A 22737-nucleotide genomic window follows, 5' to 3' on the forward strand; every position below is an offset into this window, starting at 1 on the left:
GATTATTTCCTTTTTTATTGGTGACTTTTTGAACTCTGAAAAACCTTTTGAACAAACGGAGAATAAAAAGTCGAGACACGACAACTGGTGTTGGCTTTTGTTTTTCACTTTTAACTGAAAACTAAACAAAGCTCCAGAATGAATTCGGAACTGAGAAAAATACACTGCAAAGATTCCTAAAAGCCAGAAGCCACAATAATCATTAGTTGTAAATGCTGAGTCAGCCTTCACAGTATATGTTCTTCTACTTTTTTCCCAGTCTGATTTTTCAGCCGCCAACTCCTTCCACATTGTTCAACATATTCACTCGATTCAAATATTAAAATATTAATCTCAATTAGGACATTATTGCTATTACTTTTCTGATTGAATATCTTGGAAATTATGAATGATATCAAAGTTTTTTGGCCATTTTTCCCATTCAAGTGAATGGACGGAATGTTCAAAAATCCTATATTTTCACATTTTTTCAAGCATTTTCAAAACCTAATTACTCATTCACACTTCCAGATAGAAATTCAATTCAAACTTTAGTATTATTGAACTTTAAACATACGGAAAATTGTGCTGGTTGCAACAAAGTGCTCGGTGGGCTTGTAAATGACAGGAGCGCTGTCGACTGCTCCACTAGCCATCTTTTTGACAATACATACACAAGAAATTGCACAAAGTACTCAGGAGACTCATGTTGTTTCAACCATATCATTATTTAAGTGATAGCAGTTACTGTCTTTGAGGGAGAAGCATGATAATGTGCGATGAGCCTCAGCTAAAATCACTAGTAAATCAACTCTCTGTCTGTTACTACTACCAACATAGCTACCATGGCAACCAATAACAATTGGGCCAACACAGAGACAGAGTGGTCAATGAGCCAGTTTAAAACACACAGTGGCACACACACTCACAAATATGCATGTGTAAGCATACACACATGACCACACACACACACACACACACACACACACATACACACACACACAGAAACATAGTTTATTTTCCAACATTTTAACTATATTCAACTATTATCTTTTCATTCATTATAGCCAGAAACTGTTTCAATGTTTTTAATGTTTAATCTTTGATACATTATGACATTTATTAAACGTTTCAGTCCCATTTAGAGTATTTGACTGATTCTCACTGTAACATCTCTCATACTCCATCAGCTGCTTCTCAACACAAATTCAAGATAGCATTGCAGTTTGGCTCATCACTATTAGGATGCTTTATTCTCTTCAGATGCAACTTAAAATAAATTAAAGCCACCAATTGAGACCAATTTGGCCTTAGCTTTACAACAAACCCTACATTTTTTTCACATTTTTTAATATATTCTGGGCATTATTTAAAGTTATCAAAGCCAGCAATACACATATTAGCTGCAGCTTTTCAAGAAACCTGAAAATGTTCCACATTATTCAAACGTCATTGACAATATTCAAAGTTTTTAATTTGGCATCAGCTTTTCAACAGCCAGCATTCACAACCGCAGGTTCTTCAGAACTTGCCTTCTCTAGTTTTATATGTGTTGTATTGTGTTTGTGTTGTGTTTGTACATAATTAAACTGTGTTGTGTATGTAATTAAAATTAAAAAAAACAAAAAAAACAAATGTATGTCTATTACCAAGGACCATGTAAAACAATAAAAAATTTAATTCTTCTCTTTATAGTTGCCAATGAGGCAGGGGAAAACAAGCACCATCCATTGGCCAACTTTGCACGTGAGTTCATCAAAATTGACCATTTTCACCAAGTTCAACTTTGGAAATTCAGTTATCATTACATTTCTAATAGAAGAAGATGGTTGTTTGTATGAAAATTGTCCAGGCTCAAGGTCACAGAATGCACTATGCACTGCTGTCACAACCTGCACTGGCAATGGTGATCACAAAGGAATTTGGCTGGACCCTCGGAGCACCGAAGAGATTCTGGCTGATGAGCTACCAAACCCTGTTGAACCTGACGCCATGGAGAAGACTGCTATCAGGTCACACGTGCACACAGCAAAAACACATATATGCAGAAATTCCTCAAGGAACATAAAGTACAAAAATATACTGGCCTTTATTTCTCCTTACCATTATTTACAGTGTATCGCACTGTAAAATATTTACACTGTAAATTAACAGTAAGAACTGGCTGCAGGGTTGCAATTATTTTGCTGTTAATTTTACAGTTTTTCCTACTGTAATCTCCTTATACTGTATTTACTTTTAGACTATATTCCAGTACATTGCCGTTTTTTCTTGATTTAACAGTAGCAACTGGCAGCAGGGTTGTCACTGTTTTTTCTACAGTTTGCCTATTGTAATTGTAATTTACAGCTTATCCCTGGTTTAAAAATGCATACATGTCAGACATGAGTGGTCTTTCAGGCAAGGCATTTAGGCATTAGCAAGCTGCATCATCGCTTAAAACAACTCACACAACACAAGTTTAAACACTGAGGGACAGACAGTAGCAGCCACCCCATTTCATTGCATGGGGAATCCAAAAAATGACTCATATGTAAATATGTGCAACAACCATAAAAATGTGACAAGTTTACATGTTACCTTCCTATTTCCATAAATAGTCATTTTTCTGCAGTGCTTTGCAGCAGGGCTACCATTTTTTGGTGAAATGTAGCATATTATAGCATACAGCATATTAAGCAGACAGGAAAACAAGAATATGATTACAAGTACATAATTTAAAACAAAAATGGCAAAAAGTGGAAGCTACAATGATTTTAAGTGCCTGGGTAGAGAGCTCTCACTGAACTATGTGAAATTCCCCAAAGTCCATGAGGTTTGTCAGAAAAGTCATGACATGAGATTGACTGTGACAGACATCTTCTGAACAATACTGCCTGTCCTCTTGCCCTGGCTGGCCTTTGTCCATCTTTCTGTGGTGATTCCAATGAAGTGCCAGAAAAACACAGTAGTCTGAGATAAGACATTGGAGAGGAATCAAGTCTGCTAATATATGAAGCATGAAGTTAGGGTTTAAGATGTGCATGCTGAAAGTGAAAAACACAGACAGAAAGAGAGAATAGGACAACTGGATAAGCCTTACCTTTAAAATATTTCAAGTGTACAGGCAGCCAGTCACTGTAGGTTAAAGATATAGAGCAGCAAGCCAAGTCAAAAAGGTTGGGTGGATGCCCTGACATAAGACCCTCAAGGTTGATCATCCAGCACCCTACAGTTATATGCTCTGTTCCACCTGAAACTAGAATTAAGGGTAATCTCAGAAAGCAACTTGACTTGTGTAAATATGCTTTTCTGGAATACAGATAACTAAAAATGCATTAAGAATGAATTTTTCAAGTTGAAAGTTTTTACTGATGTACATTGTATAATTTGTTCAGAACAAAATGATGTAAGAACAGTCAATGGAAAACAAATTCATCAAACTGCTGAGGGCTGGATTCAAATTTACTCCAAAAATCAAAGTAAAAAATTGAAATCACAGGCTCATCCAACTTGCATGAATTGTTTCATGGCAGCTTATAATGCGACTCAGTAGTGTGTATGGACCCCACGTGCCTGTATGCACTCCTGACAACAACTGCACATGCTCCTGATGAGTTGGCGGATGGTGTCCTGGGGGATCTCCTCCCATAACTTTCACCACGGCGTATCCAGACTCTTTCATGCCTGTCACATGTGCTCATTGTGAACCTGCTCTCATCTGTGAAGAGAGTGGGGTGCCAATGGTGGACCTGCCAATTCTGGTGTTCTCTCAGGAATGCCAATTGAGCTGCATGGTGCTGGGCTGTGAGCACAGGACCAACTAGAGGACATCATGCCCTCCTGCCACCATCATGGAGTCTGTTTCTGACAGTTTGGTCAGAAACATGCACACCAGTAGGTTGCTGAAGGTAATTTTGTAGAGTTCTGGCAGTGCTTCTCCTGTTCCTCCTTGCACAGAGGGGCAGATACTGGTCCTGCTGCTGGGTTGATGCCATTCTATGGCCCTGTCCAGCTCTCCTTGTGTAATGGCTGGCCTCCTGGTATCTCCTCCATGCTCTTGAGACTGTGCTGGGAGACACAGCACACCTTCTTGTAAATGCACTTATGGATGCCCCACCCTGGAGAAGCTGGACTACCTGTGCAACCTGATTGGGCTGCAGGTACCGCCTCATGCTACCAGTAGTGACACTAGCCAAACACAAAACTAGAGAATAATGAGCCAGGAAGGATAAGGAGAGAGCTGTGGCCACCGCATGCAAAACCATTCCCTGTTTGGGGTTGTCTTACTTTTGCCTCTACATTGCACCAAAGCAGGTGAAATTGATTCACGTTCACTTATGCCTCCTAAATGGACAGATAGATATCCGTGAAGTTTAACTGAGTTGTTCTACTGTGACGATTAAGAGTTCCCTTGTTTTTGAGCAGTGTACATTATGTCCATTAAATCAATACACACCGAGCAGTCTTAAACGAGGAGTCAAGGGTAGGGTGACGGTCCTGGGTGTCCGGCACAGACAATAAAATGCAGTGAGAATAGTATATCCATGAGATGATTTTTAAGATGGCAACAATTGAATCAAACCAATGTCTGTGAGAAGGATGAGCCCCCTGTGGTCTCTGTGAAGCGGATCATCTGCAGCTGGACAACATGGAGTGTCAGAGTCAGAGTCCTCTCCCTAGGACAGGACAGTCTGGACATTGATGTTGGGCATTTGCATATTAAGAGAAAAAAAAGTGCAGGTTCAGATGATTAATCCTCAAAAATAAAGTCCAGAATTGGCTTCATGACTTTATGTTCAGTCTGTCTCCTCCAGAAATACAGTATGGTTTGCAGGGCCTGATTCAAACATCATTCCCAGAATGCCACACTATTCACAGTATAATGCAGTATTTTATGGGAAACAGCAAGCTGCCCCAAAATATTGCCGGGAATGCAGCAGTTTCTAACAGTATATTAGTATAAGACCTATAAGATGGCACTGCATGAGTGACAGTCCGTTGCAGCAGCTCCTGCTCACTTTTCAGCTTTAAATAAGTAAATAAGGAGGAGCTGAAGGCTGTGCAGAAGGAGCTGAGGAGGAAGATCAGGGAGGGGAAAAACAACTACAGGAGAAAGGTGGGGGAACAGCTGCAGCAGAACAATGTCAGGAGTCTGGACAGGCCTTAAAACCATCTCTTGCCACAAGGAACCTGACTCCCAGGCTGTGGGGGACCAGAAAAGTGAACGACCTAAACCTATTCTTCAATAGATTTGACCAGTCGCCTGCCCCTCCCCCTACTCAGTCATCCCTGCTGCAAACGCTCTTGTTTGCATCCTCAGTATACTTGCAATGCCCCCTCGACCCAGCGCAGGTGGTGGGAGAAAGGAGGACAATAGCTCCCTGATGGAGAACAGCTCCCACCCTATGCAGGACACTCTGAAAGCACTGCAGAGCTCCTTCAGTGACAAGCTGCTTCACCCTTAGTGTGTCAAGGAGCAATATTGCACGTTTTTTTTTAAAATGTACATAAATTTGTTTATATAAATAAATAAATAATAAATAAATATATATACATTTTTGTGTATCTAAAAATGTAAACAAACACAAGTATACAGTTGCAGTTTTATTTCACACAGACTCCACCATCTCCTAGACTCTATGGGTATAGCACTCCTCAAATTTCCCACATGTATTCAGCCACTGAATATATGCTTGTGTGTATAACAACATTGAAAAGCATTTTGTTGTACATGCCCACGCTACCCTTTTTAGGCCGGCTCACACTACCTTTGTATAGTCTGATGGCAATATTTCTGCATCGAAATATAATACAGCTCACTTAGTCGGAAAGAAGAGAGGGTACCCTTTGGCTGTTTCTGTGAGAGGCAAACATTGAAAGTGAGAAGCCAGCTACTGTTTAGAGGGCAGTGGGCAACGATGTGCTCATGGACCTCATCGCCAACTGGCCCTTTCCACACCGCATGGGCCGATCTCTCATTTATGAAAGATTTAGTGGCAGCGAGGGTTTCACAGCTTCACAGAAGCAGTTGTAGAGAAGAGAAAGAACTTAACTTATAGGCAGTCAGGATCAGTGGGCAAGGTCCGACAGCAGGGCATACATTCATAGGGCTCTACCCACTGTACCCGTATAGTCCACAAGAGGGTGGGGCCTGTGTGAGATAGAACAAAGGTTACAACATAGTGACCCTAGTAGTACACGCAAAGCCCTCACCCTAGGCACCCTGCCACTCCAACACCTTTGCTGAACGGGTGCTGGGATGACAGTAAGCTGCCATGCTGCCTTAAGCCCATACACAACAACGAAGCCCTAACTGCCTGGCTGCAGACATTTAAATTGTCAGTTGGTGAATATGTGTGTGTGATTGCTATACCCACTGAGTTCAGTGAAGGGCTTCATCTGTTCTCATAGAACTTGGGGTACCATTTTACTTCTCAATTTGTCCGATATCATCCTCACTCCTAATTATCTCTACTGGCATTACTTGTCCAAGAGAAAAAAGCTGGCTTGAGCCATTTTATATATATATATATATATATATATATATATATATATAAAATTCATTTTATCGAAGGTGACAAGTCTTCCAGAATTAAATTTTGTCCTAAGAGTGGTCCCAGAGTAAAGGCCAAGGCCATCATTTTGGGAGCAAAAAAGTGCTCAGCATATTCAATGGAAATATGCTTACAGAATAAAGAGATAATGCTTGTTATCCACATATAAAATAAACAAGTCATGTATATTATCTGCAAAGCTGACATTTTGATTTCATAGCGGTGATAGAGAATTAGTGCCCAAATGGAATGAGAGGATGTGCTCAGTGAGTGAATGAGCTCATACTTAAACTTATGTGGCACTACAGCAACGGATTCCAAAAATATCCACAGTAAATTTCATGTAAATCTGTCCAGTAGTGATGGAAATACATTTGCAAGTGTTTGATGGACAGATCAACTGATATGGCTGTTTGGAAGTGCACTTCTACCAATTCATGGAATATCAAAACAGCAAAAAACAAAAAGCTGTATTTTTGTTTGTTTGTTTTTTTTTTAACTTTATTTGTATTTGTTTTATACATATTAACATTTACAGAATATAAAATAAGAAAGTACAGACTTGTATCTGAAAAATAAAAATAAATGAATGAATAAAACAAAATGAAAGGTTAGGTCAATGAGTCACTTTGTTGTCGCTCTTATAGGCAAAGGGAGGGAGTCAAACCCCAGAGCTGCCCCATATGGGTCCTCCTCTTTACATCAGTTCATGTTCCTTTAGTTCCTCTAGTTCCTTTTGTGTGAACACACAGTAAGAGAGTGCCTTTCGAGTCAAAGTCAAAGACAGAAGTCCAGTGTCTGGTTGTTGGTACCCTCAGTGTACACCGGAGAGGGCTGGGGCATCAGAGAAGCAAACATAGGGGTCACAAACATGTTCCTATAAGCACATACTGTATATAACTACACAGACACCTATACTTCTGCATACAGTAGGTACTACTTCAAAGTGGCCATTTCACTCGCGGGGAGCGAGATTCACGCAACGTGTGAAATGTAAGTGACAACTGTAGCCACTAGGTGGAAGCATAGTACTGAATTGCAGCTCAAACGATTTTGGGACAATTCCACATTTGACCACAATGTAGCTGCAATGGAGAGTGGCGCTGTTTTAGGCTACAGGTAGAGTGAATGGAAAGGGGGACTGCTAAACCGTATCAGATTGATTCAAACTGATTGTTTCACGGCGGTGGGACACCTCAGTTATCTGGGTGACCTTGGATAATCACTTGTGCTTTCTTTGTTTTACAGTAGAGCTAAAATATGGACATTAGTTGTTTTTTAAGGAACATTTGTTTACTGGTAAAATTGCTGACCTGAATTATTGTCCCAGTCCGCCCCCGTGAGCCTATATCACGGCCTGACTGGATGTTGCTTAAATATAAGAATAGCCTATAATAATATCTGATACCCTAAAGACATCTGAGGTTGTAATTTCGCTTGCTCGCTCGCTGCAGCCACGGCTAATAAGCGGAGGCAGAAACAATTACGCACAGCCTACAGAAGTTTCAACGTCCATATAAGCATTTAAGAAATGATTCTTATCAGTTCCATAATTCAGAGATTGCACCCCACAGGTGCAATTAGGCTACGCATGTATCGTGTGGGTGTGTTGACGGCCGCGTAGTGCTTTCTACCGATCCAGCATGGATCCACCAGGGAGGGATTGTGGATTGGAATGAGGGTGCCATCCATGGCATGGCGCAGGAGAATCGGTGTGACAGCTGCCACACTCCGTGATACCGATGCCTTGCTGAGGCCAGTGCCATCCCCCACCACCTCCAGGAAGCTCCCCACTGTGTAAAAACGCAGCGCAGCCAGGAGCTGCACCTCCGGGCTGAGGGCAAAATTGCAGCGGGTTGCTCTCTGGATGTGTGGGGACACCGAGTGATCAGCTGTTGGATCTCCGCACGGGGCAGCCGGTACTTTGCCTGGACAGCCCGGTCTGACAGCACGTCCAGTGGGGAGAAGTGCTGACGCACGTATGCATTTATGTAAACCGTCTGGCTTCGCGAACGGCGTCGCTGTTGGTTCGCAGCGAGAATGTGCTGTATTGTAGCCATGGTTTATCACACGCGCGGACTTTGGCAACGCATTTATATAGTGTAGCAGGTGAAGCCTCTCTGGATGAGGTTCAGCTGAGTTTAATTACATCTGTTTCCTTGATATCTGTGAAATGCCACAGGGTTGTTGTATTTTTATGTGTAGTAGTATAAACTCATATGCAGATGTGTGTGGAAAACTTAAACATGTAATTCAATAAAAACTACTATTAGCCTATGTTTCTTGCGCCAGTGGTCCGCAGCTATGAGCGCATTTCAACATTGAGCATTGTTTTATTATTTCGAAAAGTGGAGGATGTAAATTTGATCACTGAGCATTTGGTTGCTAAGAAGGCTGTTAAGAGTGGGTCAGCTCGATCTTACATTTCCTTCTTAGTGAAAGATCTTCTTAAGCCAAGAGCGACTCTGGGAAACGCATCCTTCTTTCACAGCGTTCTTAAGAGCGCTCCTAAGAAGATCTTAGCACTTAAGAGCTTCTTAACAAATCTGGGAAACGCGGCCATTGGCAGGGCCAGACACAGCTTAATGAGCTTCTCCACCTCCGAATGCAGGATGGACACATCCTGGATGGTGCTTACTTCTCGTCCCCTACACACATTCCTCAGTATGGGGGAATGCAAATGTTAAGGCATCTGGAACAAGTTCTCTTAACTGGAAAGACCACATCCATCCCCCACACTTTTGAAAAACTTGCTACGCCAGTGCCCCCACCCCCACGCGCTGAGGACAGCAAAGAGGTCTGCAACAAATACATTTATCACTTGGCCAAGGGATCTCCTCCTGCAGGGTGACTGCTTCAGGGACTCACTCCGCTTTAAATAACCTTCTGTATATCCGACTACTGTGAAGCTGCTGATTATGTATTTTAATAAAGCTAGAGAAAACTGTCTGACATGACGTGGCGTCGTTCTTCTTTCTATAAGCCTGTTGTAGAAAATATAAGGAATAGAAAGCACAAATATTTGTGTTAAATTCTGACACCACAACTGAAAGAAAGAAAGCAGCCGGTGAATCAGATCAATAGAACTTTTTTTTTTTCTGGTTATCATCTATTGATATTCGGTACGCCACAGTTGTGGTGTCAGAATTTAATGTATTTTATGTACACAAGCAGGAAAGCTGGTGCCGCGGCCCGGCGGAGAATTAATGCTCATTTGCTCATTTATTTGCTCAAACTTGGAGCCATATGTGATCATAATGATGATGATGAGAAAAGAAAACACATTAACTAAAGGCGCAGCCTATACTGAGATTCGAACTCATACTAGCAGAAGATTCTGCTTACTGAGGGAGCTGCTCTACCAGGGGAGCTATACATCATTCATTACACACATCAGCGTCTGGACATACGTGCTGCTGTCGTGTCTTCAACCTAAAAACTGATCTTTATAAATTTTTTCGTTGAGTAAAAATCCTCTCTGAATTATGGAACTGATAAGAATCATTTCTTAAATGCTTGTATGGACGTTGAAACTTCTGTAGGCTGTGCGTAATTGTTTCTGCCTCCGCTTAGCCGTGGCTGCAGCGAGCGAGCTAGCGAAATCACAACCTCAGATGTCTTTAGGGTCTTTGACGTGTGCACAAAAAAAGACCACAGTTAAACATAAAAGCAAAACGAAAACAGATAAACATAAAATGGGAATATCACCGATAAATACAAAATACAAAGAATAAGACCTTAAAAGACATTTAAAAGGCTTCATAATGAGTTGTTGATGATGTTGATGGCGGATGAGATGAATGATTTTTTTCACTAAGTTTGTCCTTGCTAGAGGGACCCTGTAGCGACAGGCTTAAGGAAGGAGTTGGAATGAGGTGTGGAGTGGGTGAGGTATTATTAGCTACATTCTTGTATTTAAGCAACAACGAACAGAAACATAAATCAGGCAACTCTGTCCATTCCCGTTCATGGCCACTGCTCCCTGCTGCTGCATGTTGTCGTCCTCCTGCTCACAGATGCCACCTGGTGGTTGTTTGGGCACATTGCCGCTTCTCATGAAAACACAATTGATCCTCCACTAAAAAGGTGCGTGATTCTCGCGTGAACTCGGCCACAGCGAAGTAGTACCTACTGTACATACACCACCCACACGTGCGTACCTCCGTATCTATTCTTTACTAGCTGCCAACTTTATTTTAATCAGATACTTATCACTAGAATTAATTGTGGGTGAGATATTCCCAAGATTAATTGTACAGAAATCATCATAATTTTGAAACTCTTTATTGAGTTAATTTTTCCTACTATTTCCAACCAGTAAAGTTGGCAGTCCCAGAGGATGTGGAAATGATCCGCCTCAGTGTTTCCACACTCTCTCCAACACTGTCCACATCCTGGGAAACCCCTCTGAAGTAGCTTTATTTTTGGAGTGTTGAAAAACCAAATCATATTTTTTTTCCATGCGAATTCCCTCCACTGACCTGAACTCTAAGTGTTCAGGTGGGTTGCAGTCTTCTTTCTTTATATCACTATTAAAGTAAACTCTAACTTGAAGGTATCTGAAGGAACCTTTTTTTTTCTCCAGGTAATATTTGTCTTTTAGTTTTTGGTAGCTGGCTAATCCCCCTTTATCAGAAATGAGACAGTATGTTGTGATGCCTTTAAAGGCCCAGTGTTTAAATCGCACATCCATCTGGGCAGGTTTAAAATCTTTATCATGTGCCAGCCATCGTAACTATTTCATTTGATTTTCCAATTTTAATTCATGACATTCACCTAGCCAAACGTTTAGGGGTGTTTTTGTCCAGCAATTTAGTTTTTTTTAATGTATTTATTATTATTAGTGTGAATGCTGACACAGCATTCACACTATTGTTCTTCTGGAATTTATTAAAGTTTTTAGTGTGAATGCTGACTCAGCATTCACACTATTGTTCTTCTGGAATTTAATATTATTTTTCTTCTTCCGTACGTTTTTTGGCTCACTACTGCTCCTACAAATTTTAAGCTACAGAAACTATTCAACTATCAAAATGTTCAGCTTGTTAAGGACATGATGGCGCGTATTCATCCTTATGGGGAATTTCTCAAATTTCGCTCTGCTACTACTTCAGCATACGTTCAGCTATAGAAACCGTTCAACTATCAAAATGTTCAACTATTTATGCTCTTTCAGCCTTGTTCTTTTCAGCTTTTTAACTTTTCAACTTTTTCAAATATTCAGCTTTTTCAAAAAAAAATTTTACATGGAAACAAATGGGAAAATCTTCAAATCCTCCTCAAAACTCATGGACTTTCAACCTCTTATGCTCTCTTATACTAGAGACACCATTCCAACTTTAAACTATTCACAAGACCTTGAACTATTGAACTTGTTTTTCAGTTTTTGAAAATCTTTTACGGTTTTGAAATTATCACAGTTTTAGTTTGAAGGATTTTTAGCTCCTCCTCTGGGTTTATAATGGGTGTGTATTGCGTGAGCTAGAGTGCGGAACATCATCGCTAGAGTGGAGAGCAGCTGCAAAAACTTTAGAAAAAACTCTCTTCAGCTTGATTTGGGTCCCACAGCTTTTACTTCACATAGACAATATATACATAGAAATGTAGGCAATCTTGTTGGCTTTCAGATGATGGTCTTATTTCAGATATAGGACTTAAAGTTTTGGCTGTAGTAGCCCTTGAGTGGCAAGCACTCCAGCAACTCCCCCATAAGGCGCAGTGTTAACTTTGAGCCTAAATCTCTGGAGTGGACCAGACGGTACCGGTTTTGTCTCTCGCTGTTGTGCCCTCATTTTTCATTCTACAGAAATAAAAAAGACATCACATGGTTCAGCAATGTCTCCTGTTACTCACTGTATACATATTTTGGCCATAACCATTACACTTTTTTCTAAACCTGCAGCTGTTTGGGAGGTGTTTTCCCATTCATTCTTATGGGGACATTTTCAACTTTGGTTCTGCTAACTGTTTGGTTGTCAAACTGTTCAGCTTTTTAAGCTCTTTCAGCCTATTACTTTCAGCTTTTCAACCTTTTCAGCTTTTTCAAATATTCAGCTTTATGTTCAGCTATAGAAACCATTCAACTATCAAAATATTCAGCTTCATGTTCAGCTATAGAAACCATTCAACTATCAAAATATTCAGCTTCATGTTCAGCTATAGAAACCATTCAACTATCAAAATATTCAGCTTCATGTTCAGCTAGAGAAACCGTTCAACTATCAAAATGTTCAGCTTTTTAAGCTCTTTCAACCTATTACTTTTCAGCCTTTCTTCCTTTTCAGCTTTTGAAAAAAATCAGCTTTTTCTGCAAATTCTTGACCATTCATTCTCATAGTTTTATGCATTTTTTTATGCATTAGGCAAGTGTTTTCCAGCACATTCAGCAGATTTTGCAAAATCACTTCAGCCGTCAGCATTCACACTGTATTTTTGCAGGAAATACAATTTTTCTAGTTAGTGTGAATGCTGACACAGCATTCACACTATTGTTCTTCTGGAATTTATTAGTGTGAATGCTGACACAGCATGTGATTAGCTTGTGCTAAGCATGTTGATATTCCAAAGAATGCTCAACTTATTAAATAACAACTTCCTGCACATTTCGCTCCAAACAGGAAGTGTTGCATATCTCCACAATGCTGTGTCCGAATGACATCAAACTCAGGATACTACTTACCCACAAGCCCCTAAGGCTCTGTACAAAATTTTGGGACATCACCACTAGGTGGCGCTCTTTAAATTGGAGGATTTTATATCTCCACATCGGTTGGTCGGATTAACACAAAACTTGGTACACTCATTGCCAATGCCCTCCTGAGGATAGCTGACAAAAGAGTTGCCAATCTGACACTAGGTGGCGCTCTGGTGGCAGTCTAATTTTATATTTGGCACTGTGCCCACACCATAACACTTAGGGATATGAAATTCATAGGGGTGGTATAGACTGTAACTCACACACCAAAAATGACCAGCAGGTGGCGCTATTTTCAACACTAAACCGTTTTTGCCTAATAACTCCCACATAATATGGAGCACATTGTTAAACCTTATATCTATGTGTTCCCTGCATTCAGCTGAATTGTGTGATGTAGGCCACGCCCACTTTTGTGCTACATTTCCATTCACAAATTTGCCAAATGTCGCAAACCTACTTTTTCGAACTCCTCCTAGGCAATTTATCCCATTTCCACCAAACTTTGCACAGACCATCTATGGACCGTCCTGACAAAAACTTATTAAAAGAATTGTGATAGTCCAAAGAATGCCCAAAATATAAAACAACAATTTCCTGCACATTGTGGTCAAAAACACAGTCTTGCCTATCTTGATGAAATACAGTCCAATTAACACTAAACTTTTTGTAATTGTGTTGGATGGCCTGATGAGGGTTTGTGCAAAATTCGGTGCTGATCACCCAATAAGTGGCGCTTTTATTGCTAAATGCCGAAAGAACAGCTTGACTGCCTTCGCTTTTAATTCCTCAATGGAAGTTGTTGCATGAACAAGCCCCGACAGAAGCCTGCCCCGACAGCAGCCTGCCCCAACAGCAGCACGCCGCGACAGTAGCATGCCCCAACACGCGTGGACTGCGAGGACCCGTTCATTGCTGCTTGCAGCTTTAATTATTATTAGGGCCCGAGCACGAATCTCGTGCGAGGACCTATTGGATTCGCTCGGATTATTAGGGCCCGAGCAGGGAACCTGCGAGGACCCTATTGTAATTGTAATGTTTATTAGGGCCCGAGCACGAATCTCGTGCGAGGACCTATTGTATCTGTAAGGATTATTTATTATTAGGGCCCGAGCACGAATCTCGTGCGAGGACCTATTGTATCTGTAAGGATTATTTATTATTAGGGCCCGAGCACGAATCTCGTGCGAGGACCTATTGTATCTGTAAGGATTATTAGGGCCCGAGCACGAATCTCGTGCGAGGACCTATTGTATCTGCTAGGATTATTAGGGCCCGAGCACGAATCTTGTGCGAGGACCTATTGTATCTGTAAGGATTATTTATTATTAGGGCCCGAGCACGAATCTCGTGCGAGGACCTATTGTACCTGTAAGGATTATTTATTATTAGGGCCCGAGCACGAATCTCGTGCGAGGACCTATTGTATCTGTAAGGATTATTTATTATTATTATTAGGGCCCGAGCACGAATCTCGTGCGAGGACCTATTGTATCTGCTAGGATTATTTATTATTATTAGGGCCCGAGCACGAATCTCGTGCGAGGACCTATTGTATCTGTAAGGATTATTAGGGCCCGAGCACGAATCTCGTGCTAGGACCTATTGTATCTGCTAGGATTATTAGGGCCCGAGCACGAATCTCGTGCGAGGACCTATTGTATCTGTAAGGATTATTTATTATTATTAGGGCCCGAGCACGAATCTCGTGCGAGGACCTATTGTATCTGTAAGGATTATTTATTATTAGGGCCCGAGCACGAATCTCGTGCGAGGACCTATTGTATCTGTAAGGATTATTAGGGCCCGAGCACGAATCTCGTGCGAGGACCTATTGTATCTGCTAGGATTATTAGGGCCCGAACACGAATCTTGTGCGAGGACCTATTGTATCTGTAAGGATTATTTATTATTAGGGCCCGAGCACGAATCTCGTGCGAGGACCTATTGTATCTGTAAGGATTATTTATTATTATTATTAGGGCCCGAGCACGAATCTCGTGCGAGGACCTATTGTATCTGCTAGGATTATTTACTATTATTAGGGCCCGAGCACGAATCTCGTGCGAGGACCTATTGTATCTGTAAGGATTATTAGGGCCCGAGCACGAATCTCGTGCGAGGACCTATTGTATCTGCTAGGATTATTAGGGCCCGAGCACGAATCTTGTGCGAGGACCTATTGTATCTGTAAGGATTATTTATTATTAGGGCCCGAGCACGAATCTCGTGCGAGGACCTATTGTATCTGTAAGGATTATTTATTATTATTAGGGCCCGAGCACGAATCTCGTGCGAGGACCTATTGTATCTGCTAGGATTATTTATTATTATTAGGGCCCGAGCACGAATCTCGTGCGAGGACCTATTGTATCTGTAAGGATTATTTATTATTATTATTAGGGCCCGAGCACGAATCTCGTGCGAGGACCTATTGTATCTGCTAGGATTATTAGGGCCCGAGCACGAATCTCGTGCGAGGACCTATTGTATCTGCTAGGATTATTTATTAGGGCCCGAGCACGAATCTCGTGCGAGGACCTATTGTATCTGTAAGGATTATTTATTATTAGGGCCCGAGCACGAATCTCGTGCGAGGACCTATTGTATCTGTAAGGATTATTAGGGCCCGAGCACGAATCTCGTGCGAGGACCTATTGTATCTGCTAGGATTATTTATTAGGGCCCGAGCACGAATCTCGTGCGAGGACCTATTGTATCTGCTAGGATTATTAGGGCCCGAGCACGAATCTTGCGCGAGGACCTATTGTATCTGTAAGGATTATTTATTATTAGGGCCCGAGCACGAATCTCGTGCGAGGACCTATTGTACCTGTAAGGATTATTTATTATTAGGGCCCGAGCACGAATCTCGTGCGAGGACCTATTGTATCTGTAAGGATTATTTATTATTATTATTAGGGCCCGAGCACGAATCTCGTGCGAGGACCTATTGTATCTGTAAGGATTATTAGGGCCCGAGCACGAATCTCATGCGAGGACCTATTGTATCTGCTAGGATTATTTATTAGGGCCCGAGCACGAATGTCGTGCGAGGACCTATTGTATCTGTAAGGATTATTTATTATTAGGGCCCGAGCACGAATCTCGTGCGAGGACCTATTGTATCTGCTAGGATTATTAGGGCCCGAGCACGAATCTCGTGCGAGGACCTATTGTATCTGTAAGGATTATTTATTATTAGGGCCCGAGCACGAATCTCGTGCGAGGACCTATTGTATCTGCTAGGATTATTTATTTTGGCCCGAGCACGAATCTCGTGCGAGGACCTATTGTATCTGTAAGGATTATTTATTAGGGCCCGAGCACGAATCTTGTGCGAGGACCTATTGTATCTGTAAGGATTATTTATTATTAGGGCCCGAGCACGAATCTCGTGCGAGGACCTATTGTATCTGTAAGGATTATTTATTATTATTATTAGGGCCCGAGCACGAATCTCGTGCGAGGACCTATTGTATCTGCTAGGATTATTTACTATTATTAGGGCCCGAGCACGAATCTCGTGCGAGGACCTATTGTATCTGTAAGGATTATTAGGGCCCGAGCACGAATCTCGTGCGAGGACCTATTGTATCTGCTAGGATTATTAGGGCCCGAGCACGAATCTTGTGCGAGGACCTATTGTATCTGTAAGGATTATTTATTATTAGGGCCCGAGCACGAATCTCGTGCGAGGACCTATTGTATCTGTAAGGATTATTTATTATTATTAGGGCCCGAGCACGAATCTCGTGCGAGGACCTATTGTATCTGCTAGGATTATTTATTATTATTAGGGCCCGAGCACGAATCTCGTGCGAGGACCTATTGTATCTGTAAGGATTATTTATTATTATTATTAGGGCCCGAGCACGAATCTCGTGCGAGGACCTATTGTATCTGCTAGGATTATTAGGGCCCGAGCACGAATCTCGTGCGAGGACCTATTGTATCTGCTAGGATTATTTATTAGGGCCCGAGCACGAATCTCGTGCGAGGACCTATTGTATCTGTAAGGATTATTTATTATTAGGGCCCGAGCACGAATCTCGTGCGAGGACCTATTGTATCTCTAAGGATTATTAGGGCCCGAGCACGAATCTCGTGCGAGGACCTATTGTATCTGCTAGGATTATTTATTAGGGCCCGAGCACGAATCTCGTGCGAGGACCTATTGTATCTGCTAGGATTATTAGGGCCCGAGCACGAATCTTGCGCGAGGACCTATTGTATCTGTAAGGATTATTTATTATTAGGGCCCGAGCACGAATCTCGTGCGAGGACCTATTGTACCTGTAAGGATTATTTATTATTAGGGCCCGAGCACGAATCTCGTGCGAGGACCTATTGTATCTGTAAGGATTATTTATTATTATTATTAGGGCCCGAGCACGAATCTCGTGCGAGGACCTATTGTATCTGTAAGGATTATTAGGGCCCGAGCACGAATCTCGTGCGAGGACCTATTGTATCTGCTAGGATTATTTATTAGGGCCCGAGCACGAATGTCGTGCGAGGACCTATTGTATCTGTAAGGATTATTTATTATTAGGGCCCGAGCACGAATCTCGTGCGAGGACCTATTGTATCTGCTAGGATTATTAGGGCCCGAGCACGAATCTCGTGCGAGGACCTATTGTATCTGTAAGGATTATTTATTATTAGGGCCCGAGCACGAATCTCGTGCGAGGACCTATTGTATCTGCTAGGATTATTTATTTTGGCCCGAGCACGAATCTCGTGCGAGGACCTATTGTATCTGTAAGGATTATTTATTAGGGCCCGAGCACGAATCTTGTGCGAGGACCTATTGTATCTGTAAGGATTATTTATTATTATTATTATTAATATTTTTTGTCTGTCTCCGAGATCGCATATTTGGAAGCCTGAACATACCCCAAAACTCACCAAACTTGGAATATAGATCACACCTGGCGAAAAATTTTATAATCTGTTGTCGTTTTGAATTTTCACCACTAGGTGGCGCTATAATCAAGCAAAGTGCGTTTTGGCTCATAACTCCCACAAACTTTGTCGCACATTCAAAAACCTCATATCCACGCGTTCAGTGAATTGTGCTGAATCTCTTGATATGGCCACGCCCACTTCCGGTTACCTAATTTTTTCGCTAATTCGCAAAATGTCGCAAACCTACTTTTGCTAACTCCTCACCGCCAATTTCTCCGATTTGCACCAAACTGTGCACACGGCATCTGTGGACCCTCCTGACAAAAACCATTTAAAAGAATGTTGATATTCCAAAGAATACTCAAGTTATTAAATCACAACTTCCTGCACATTTCGTACCAAACACGAAGTGTGGGATATCTCCACATTGGTCTGTCTGAATGAAATGAAACTCAGGATACTCCTTCCACATGAGCCCCTAAGGCTCTGTACAACATTTTGGCTGATGACCACTAGGTGGCGCTCTTTAAATTAAAGTAATTTATATCTCAACATCCGTTGGTCGGATTATCATAACATTTGGTACACTCATTGCCACTGCCCTCCTGACGATAGCTGAAAAAGGGGTTACCGATTTGCCACTAGGTGGCGCTCTGGTGGCAGTTTAATTTTATATTTGGTACTGTGCCCACACCATAACACTTATGGATATGAAATTGATAGGGGTGGTATAGACTGGCCCCTGGAACTCACACACCAAAAATGACCAGCAGGGGGCACTAAATGGCTCCACAACGCCCCCTGGAATATTTCAAACGTTAAGCCCCGCCTCCTACATGCACGTACATGAACAGAATTCGGTACGCTTATGTATCGTGACCAGACGCACAAAAAACCCTCTTGGACCCATAACCTCAGTCCAACGGGAAGTCTGCCATATTGGTTCAAAGTTGAGATTTCGTTGCCATTGTCACCCATTGCTATGCCTCGTACATTATTTAACTTGGCCTACAGATTTAACGCCCCAGGCTTCACATTCACTATATATCATCTTCAGACCTTGATAATGAAAAGTTGTTAAAAGCTTTCACCTACGTTATTCCTAATGGGCGTGGCAGTGCGTTCAATTGCGATGACCCCCTTATGGCTTTTTCCATTTTGTAGGTACCCATTTCTATGCCTCGTACTGTAATTAACTCGTCCTACAGATTTAACGCCACAGACTTCACACTCACTATATATCATCTTCAGACCTTGATAATGAAAAGTTGTAAAAAGCTTTCACCTACGTTATTTCTAGTGGACGTGGCAGTGTGTTCAACTTCGCGACCCCCCTTATGGCTGTTCCCATTCTGTAGGAACCCATGTCTAAGCCTCGTACATTGTTTAACTTGGCCTACAGATTTAACACCACAGACTTCCCAGTCACCAAGTATCATCCTCATGCCTTGATGATGAAAAGTTGTGAAAAACTTTTGCCTACGTTATTCCTGGTGGGTGTCGCAGTGTGGTCAATTTCGTTGACCCCCTTATGGCTTTTCCCATTCTGTACTGACCCAATATGTCTATGCCTTGTACTTTCACTAACTCATCCTACAGATTTAACACCACAGACTTCACATTCACTCAGCAGCATCCTCAGACCTTCAACAGCCTGTGTTGTGCTTGGTGGGCATGGCCGTGCGGTCTATTTCGATCCTTCGCCATCATGCAGGAAGTCCTCATAACTTCAACATACAATTTCCCATCTTCACCAAATTGCTCACACATGTAGAGGGGCTGGCCCTGAATACATCTATGCATCAATACTGTGATAAGTGAACAAATGGCTCCATAGCACCCCCTGGAATATTTCAAACTTGAAGCCCCACCTCCTACATGCACACATATTAACGAAAGTCGCATATGTATCATGACCAGACGCACAAAAATCCCTCTTGGACACATGCCCTCAGTCCAACTGGAAGTCCGCCATTTTCCTTCAAAATCAATCCTTCGCCATCAAGCAGGAAGTCCTGATAACTTCAACATACAATATCCCATCTGCATCACATTGCTCACATGTGTAGAGGGGCTCACCGTGAATACGTCTCAGCATCAATACTACGTCATATCCATAGTGCCACCCACTGGACACAGGAAGTCACTGAAGATGTCACTGTTGTGTTCTGTGTGACACGTATCCCATTTAGGTAGGACATTTCCACAGGCAACGGACAAGCACACATCCAGGCGCACAGACCTCCGACGGCGCCACAGCCCAACGTACGTGGGTGGCGAGGGCCCGTTCATCACTGCTTGCAGTTTTAATTAGGGCCCGAGCACGAATCTCGTGCGAGGACCTATTGTATCTGCTAGGATTATTTATTAGGGCCCGAGCACGAATTTCGTGCGAGGACCTATTGTATCTGTAAGGATTATTTATTATTATTATTATTATTATTTTTTGTCTGTCCCCAAGATCGCATATTTGGCGGCCTGAACATGCCCCAAAACTCACCAAACTTGGAATATAGATCACACCTGGCGAAACATTTTATAATCTGTTGTCGTTGTGAATTTTCACCACTAGGTGGCGCTATAATCAAGCAAAGTGCGTTTTGGCTCATAACTCCCACATACTTTGTCGGACATTCAAAAACCTTATATCCACGCGTTCAGTGAATTGTGCTGAATCTCTTGATATAGGCCACGCCCATTTCCGGTTACCTAATTTTTTCGCTAATTTGCAAAATGTCGCAAACCTACTTTTGCTAACTCCTCCCAGACAATTTCACCGATTTGCATCAAACTTTGCACACAGCATCTGTGGACCCTCCTGACAACAACTAATAAAAAGAATTTTGATATTCCAAAGAATACTCAAGTTATTAAATCACAACTTCCTGCACATTTCGTACCAAACAGGAAGTGTGGCATATCTCCACATTGGTCTGTCTGAATGACATGAAACTCAGGATACTACTTCCACATGAGCCCCTAAGGCTCTGTGCAAAATCTTGGCTGATGACCACTAGGTGGCGCTCTTAAAATTAAAGTAATTTATATCTCAACATCCGTTGGTCGGATTATCATAAAATTTGGTACACTCATTGCCACTGCCCTCCTGACGATAGCTGAAAAAGGGGTTACCGATCTGCCACTAGGTGGCGCTCTGGTGGCAGTTTAATTTTATATTTGGTACTGTGCCCACACCATAACACTTATGGATATGAAATTGATAGGGGTGGTATAGACTGGCCCCTGTAACCCACACACCAAAAATGACCAGCAGGGGGCGCTAAATGGCTCCACAACGCCCCCTGGAATATTTCAAACTTTAAGCCCCGCCTCCTACATGCACGTACATGAATAGAATTTGGTACGCTTATGTATCATGAGGAGATGCACAAAAAACCCTCTTGGACCCATAACCTCAGTCCAACGGGAAGTCTGCCATATTGGTTCAAAGTTGAGATTTCACCGCCATTGTCACCCATTGCTATGCCTCTTACTTTAATTAACTCATCCTACAGATTTAACGCCACAGGCTTCACACTTACTATATATCATCTTCAGACCTTGATAATGAAAAGTTGTAAAAAGCTTTCACCTATGTTATTCCTACTGGGCGTGGCAGTGCGTTCAACTTCGCGACCCCCCTTATGGCTGTTCCCATTCTGTAGGAACCCATTTCTAAGCCTCGTACATCGTTCAACTTGGCCTACAGATTTAACACCACAGACTTCCCAGTCACTATATATCATCTTCAGACCTTGATAATGAAAAGTTGTTAAAAGCTTTCACCTACGTTATTCCTAGTGGGCGTGGCAGTGCGTTCAATTGCGATGACCCCCTTATGGCTTTTTCCATTTTGTAGGTACCCATTCCTATGCCTCGTGCTTTAATTAACTCGTCCTACAGATTTAACGCCACAGACTTCACACTCACTATATATCATCTTCAGACCTTGATAATGAAAAGTTGTAAAAAGCTTTCACCTACGTTATTTCTAGTGGGCGTAGCAGTGTGTTCAACTTCGCGACCCCCCTTATGGCTGTTCCCATTTTGTAGGTACCCATTTCTAAGCCTCGTACATCGTTTAACTTGGCCTACAGATTTAACGCCACAGACTTCACACTCACTATATATCATCTTCAGACCTTGATAATGAAAAGTTGTAAAAAGCTTTCACCTACGTTATTTCTAGTGGACGTGGCAGTGTGTTCAACTTCGCGACCCCCCCTTATGGCTGTTCCCATTCTGTAGGAACCCATTTCTAAGCCTCGTACATTGTTTAACTTGGCCTACAGATTTAACACCACAGACTTCCCAGTCACCAAGTATCATCCTCATGCCTTGATGATGAAAAGTTGTGAAAAACTTTTGCCTACGTTATTCCTGGTGGGTGTCGCAGTGTGGTCAATTTCGTTGACCCCCTTATGGCTTTTCCCATTCTGTACTGACCCAATATGTCTATGCCTTGTACTTTCACTAACTCATCCTACAGATTTAACACCACAGACTTCACATTCACTCAGCAGCATCCTCAGACCTTCAACAGCCTGTGTTGTGCTTGGTGGGCATGGCGGTGTGGTCTATTTCGATCCTTCGCCATCATGCAGGAAGTCCTCATAA

General features: G+C 42.1%; 1 protein-coding gene across 1 annotated transcript in view; it reads left to right on the forward strand.

Annotated features, from left to right (window-relative positions):
• The window catches only part of LOC311249589 (dual specificity calcium/calmodulin-dependent 3',5'-cyclic nucleotide phosphodiesterase 1A-like), a 368687-nt gene that overhangs the window by 19952 nt on the left and 325998 nt on the right, over positions 1-22737 (forward strand). The window contains exons 2-3 of the mRNA XM_084340750.1: positions 1675-1725; positions 1832-1991. Coding sequence (XP_084196876.1) covers positions 1675-1725; positions 1832-1991 — 211 coding nt within the window. The remainder of the gene's footprint in view (positions 1-1674; positions 1726-1831; positions 1992-22737) is intronic.

The sequence above is a fragment of the Pagrus pagrus genome (assembly GCF_965226575.1).
Source record: "Pagrus pagrus genome assembly, chromosome: 20".
Classification (NCBI taxonomy): domain Eukaryota; kingdom Metazoa; phylum Chordata; class Actinopteri; order Spariformes; family Sparidae; genus Pagrus; species Pagrus pagrus.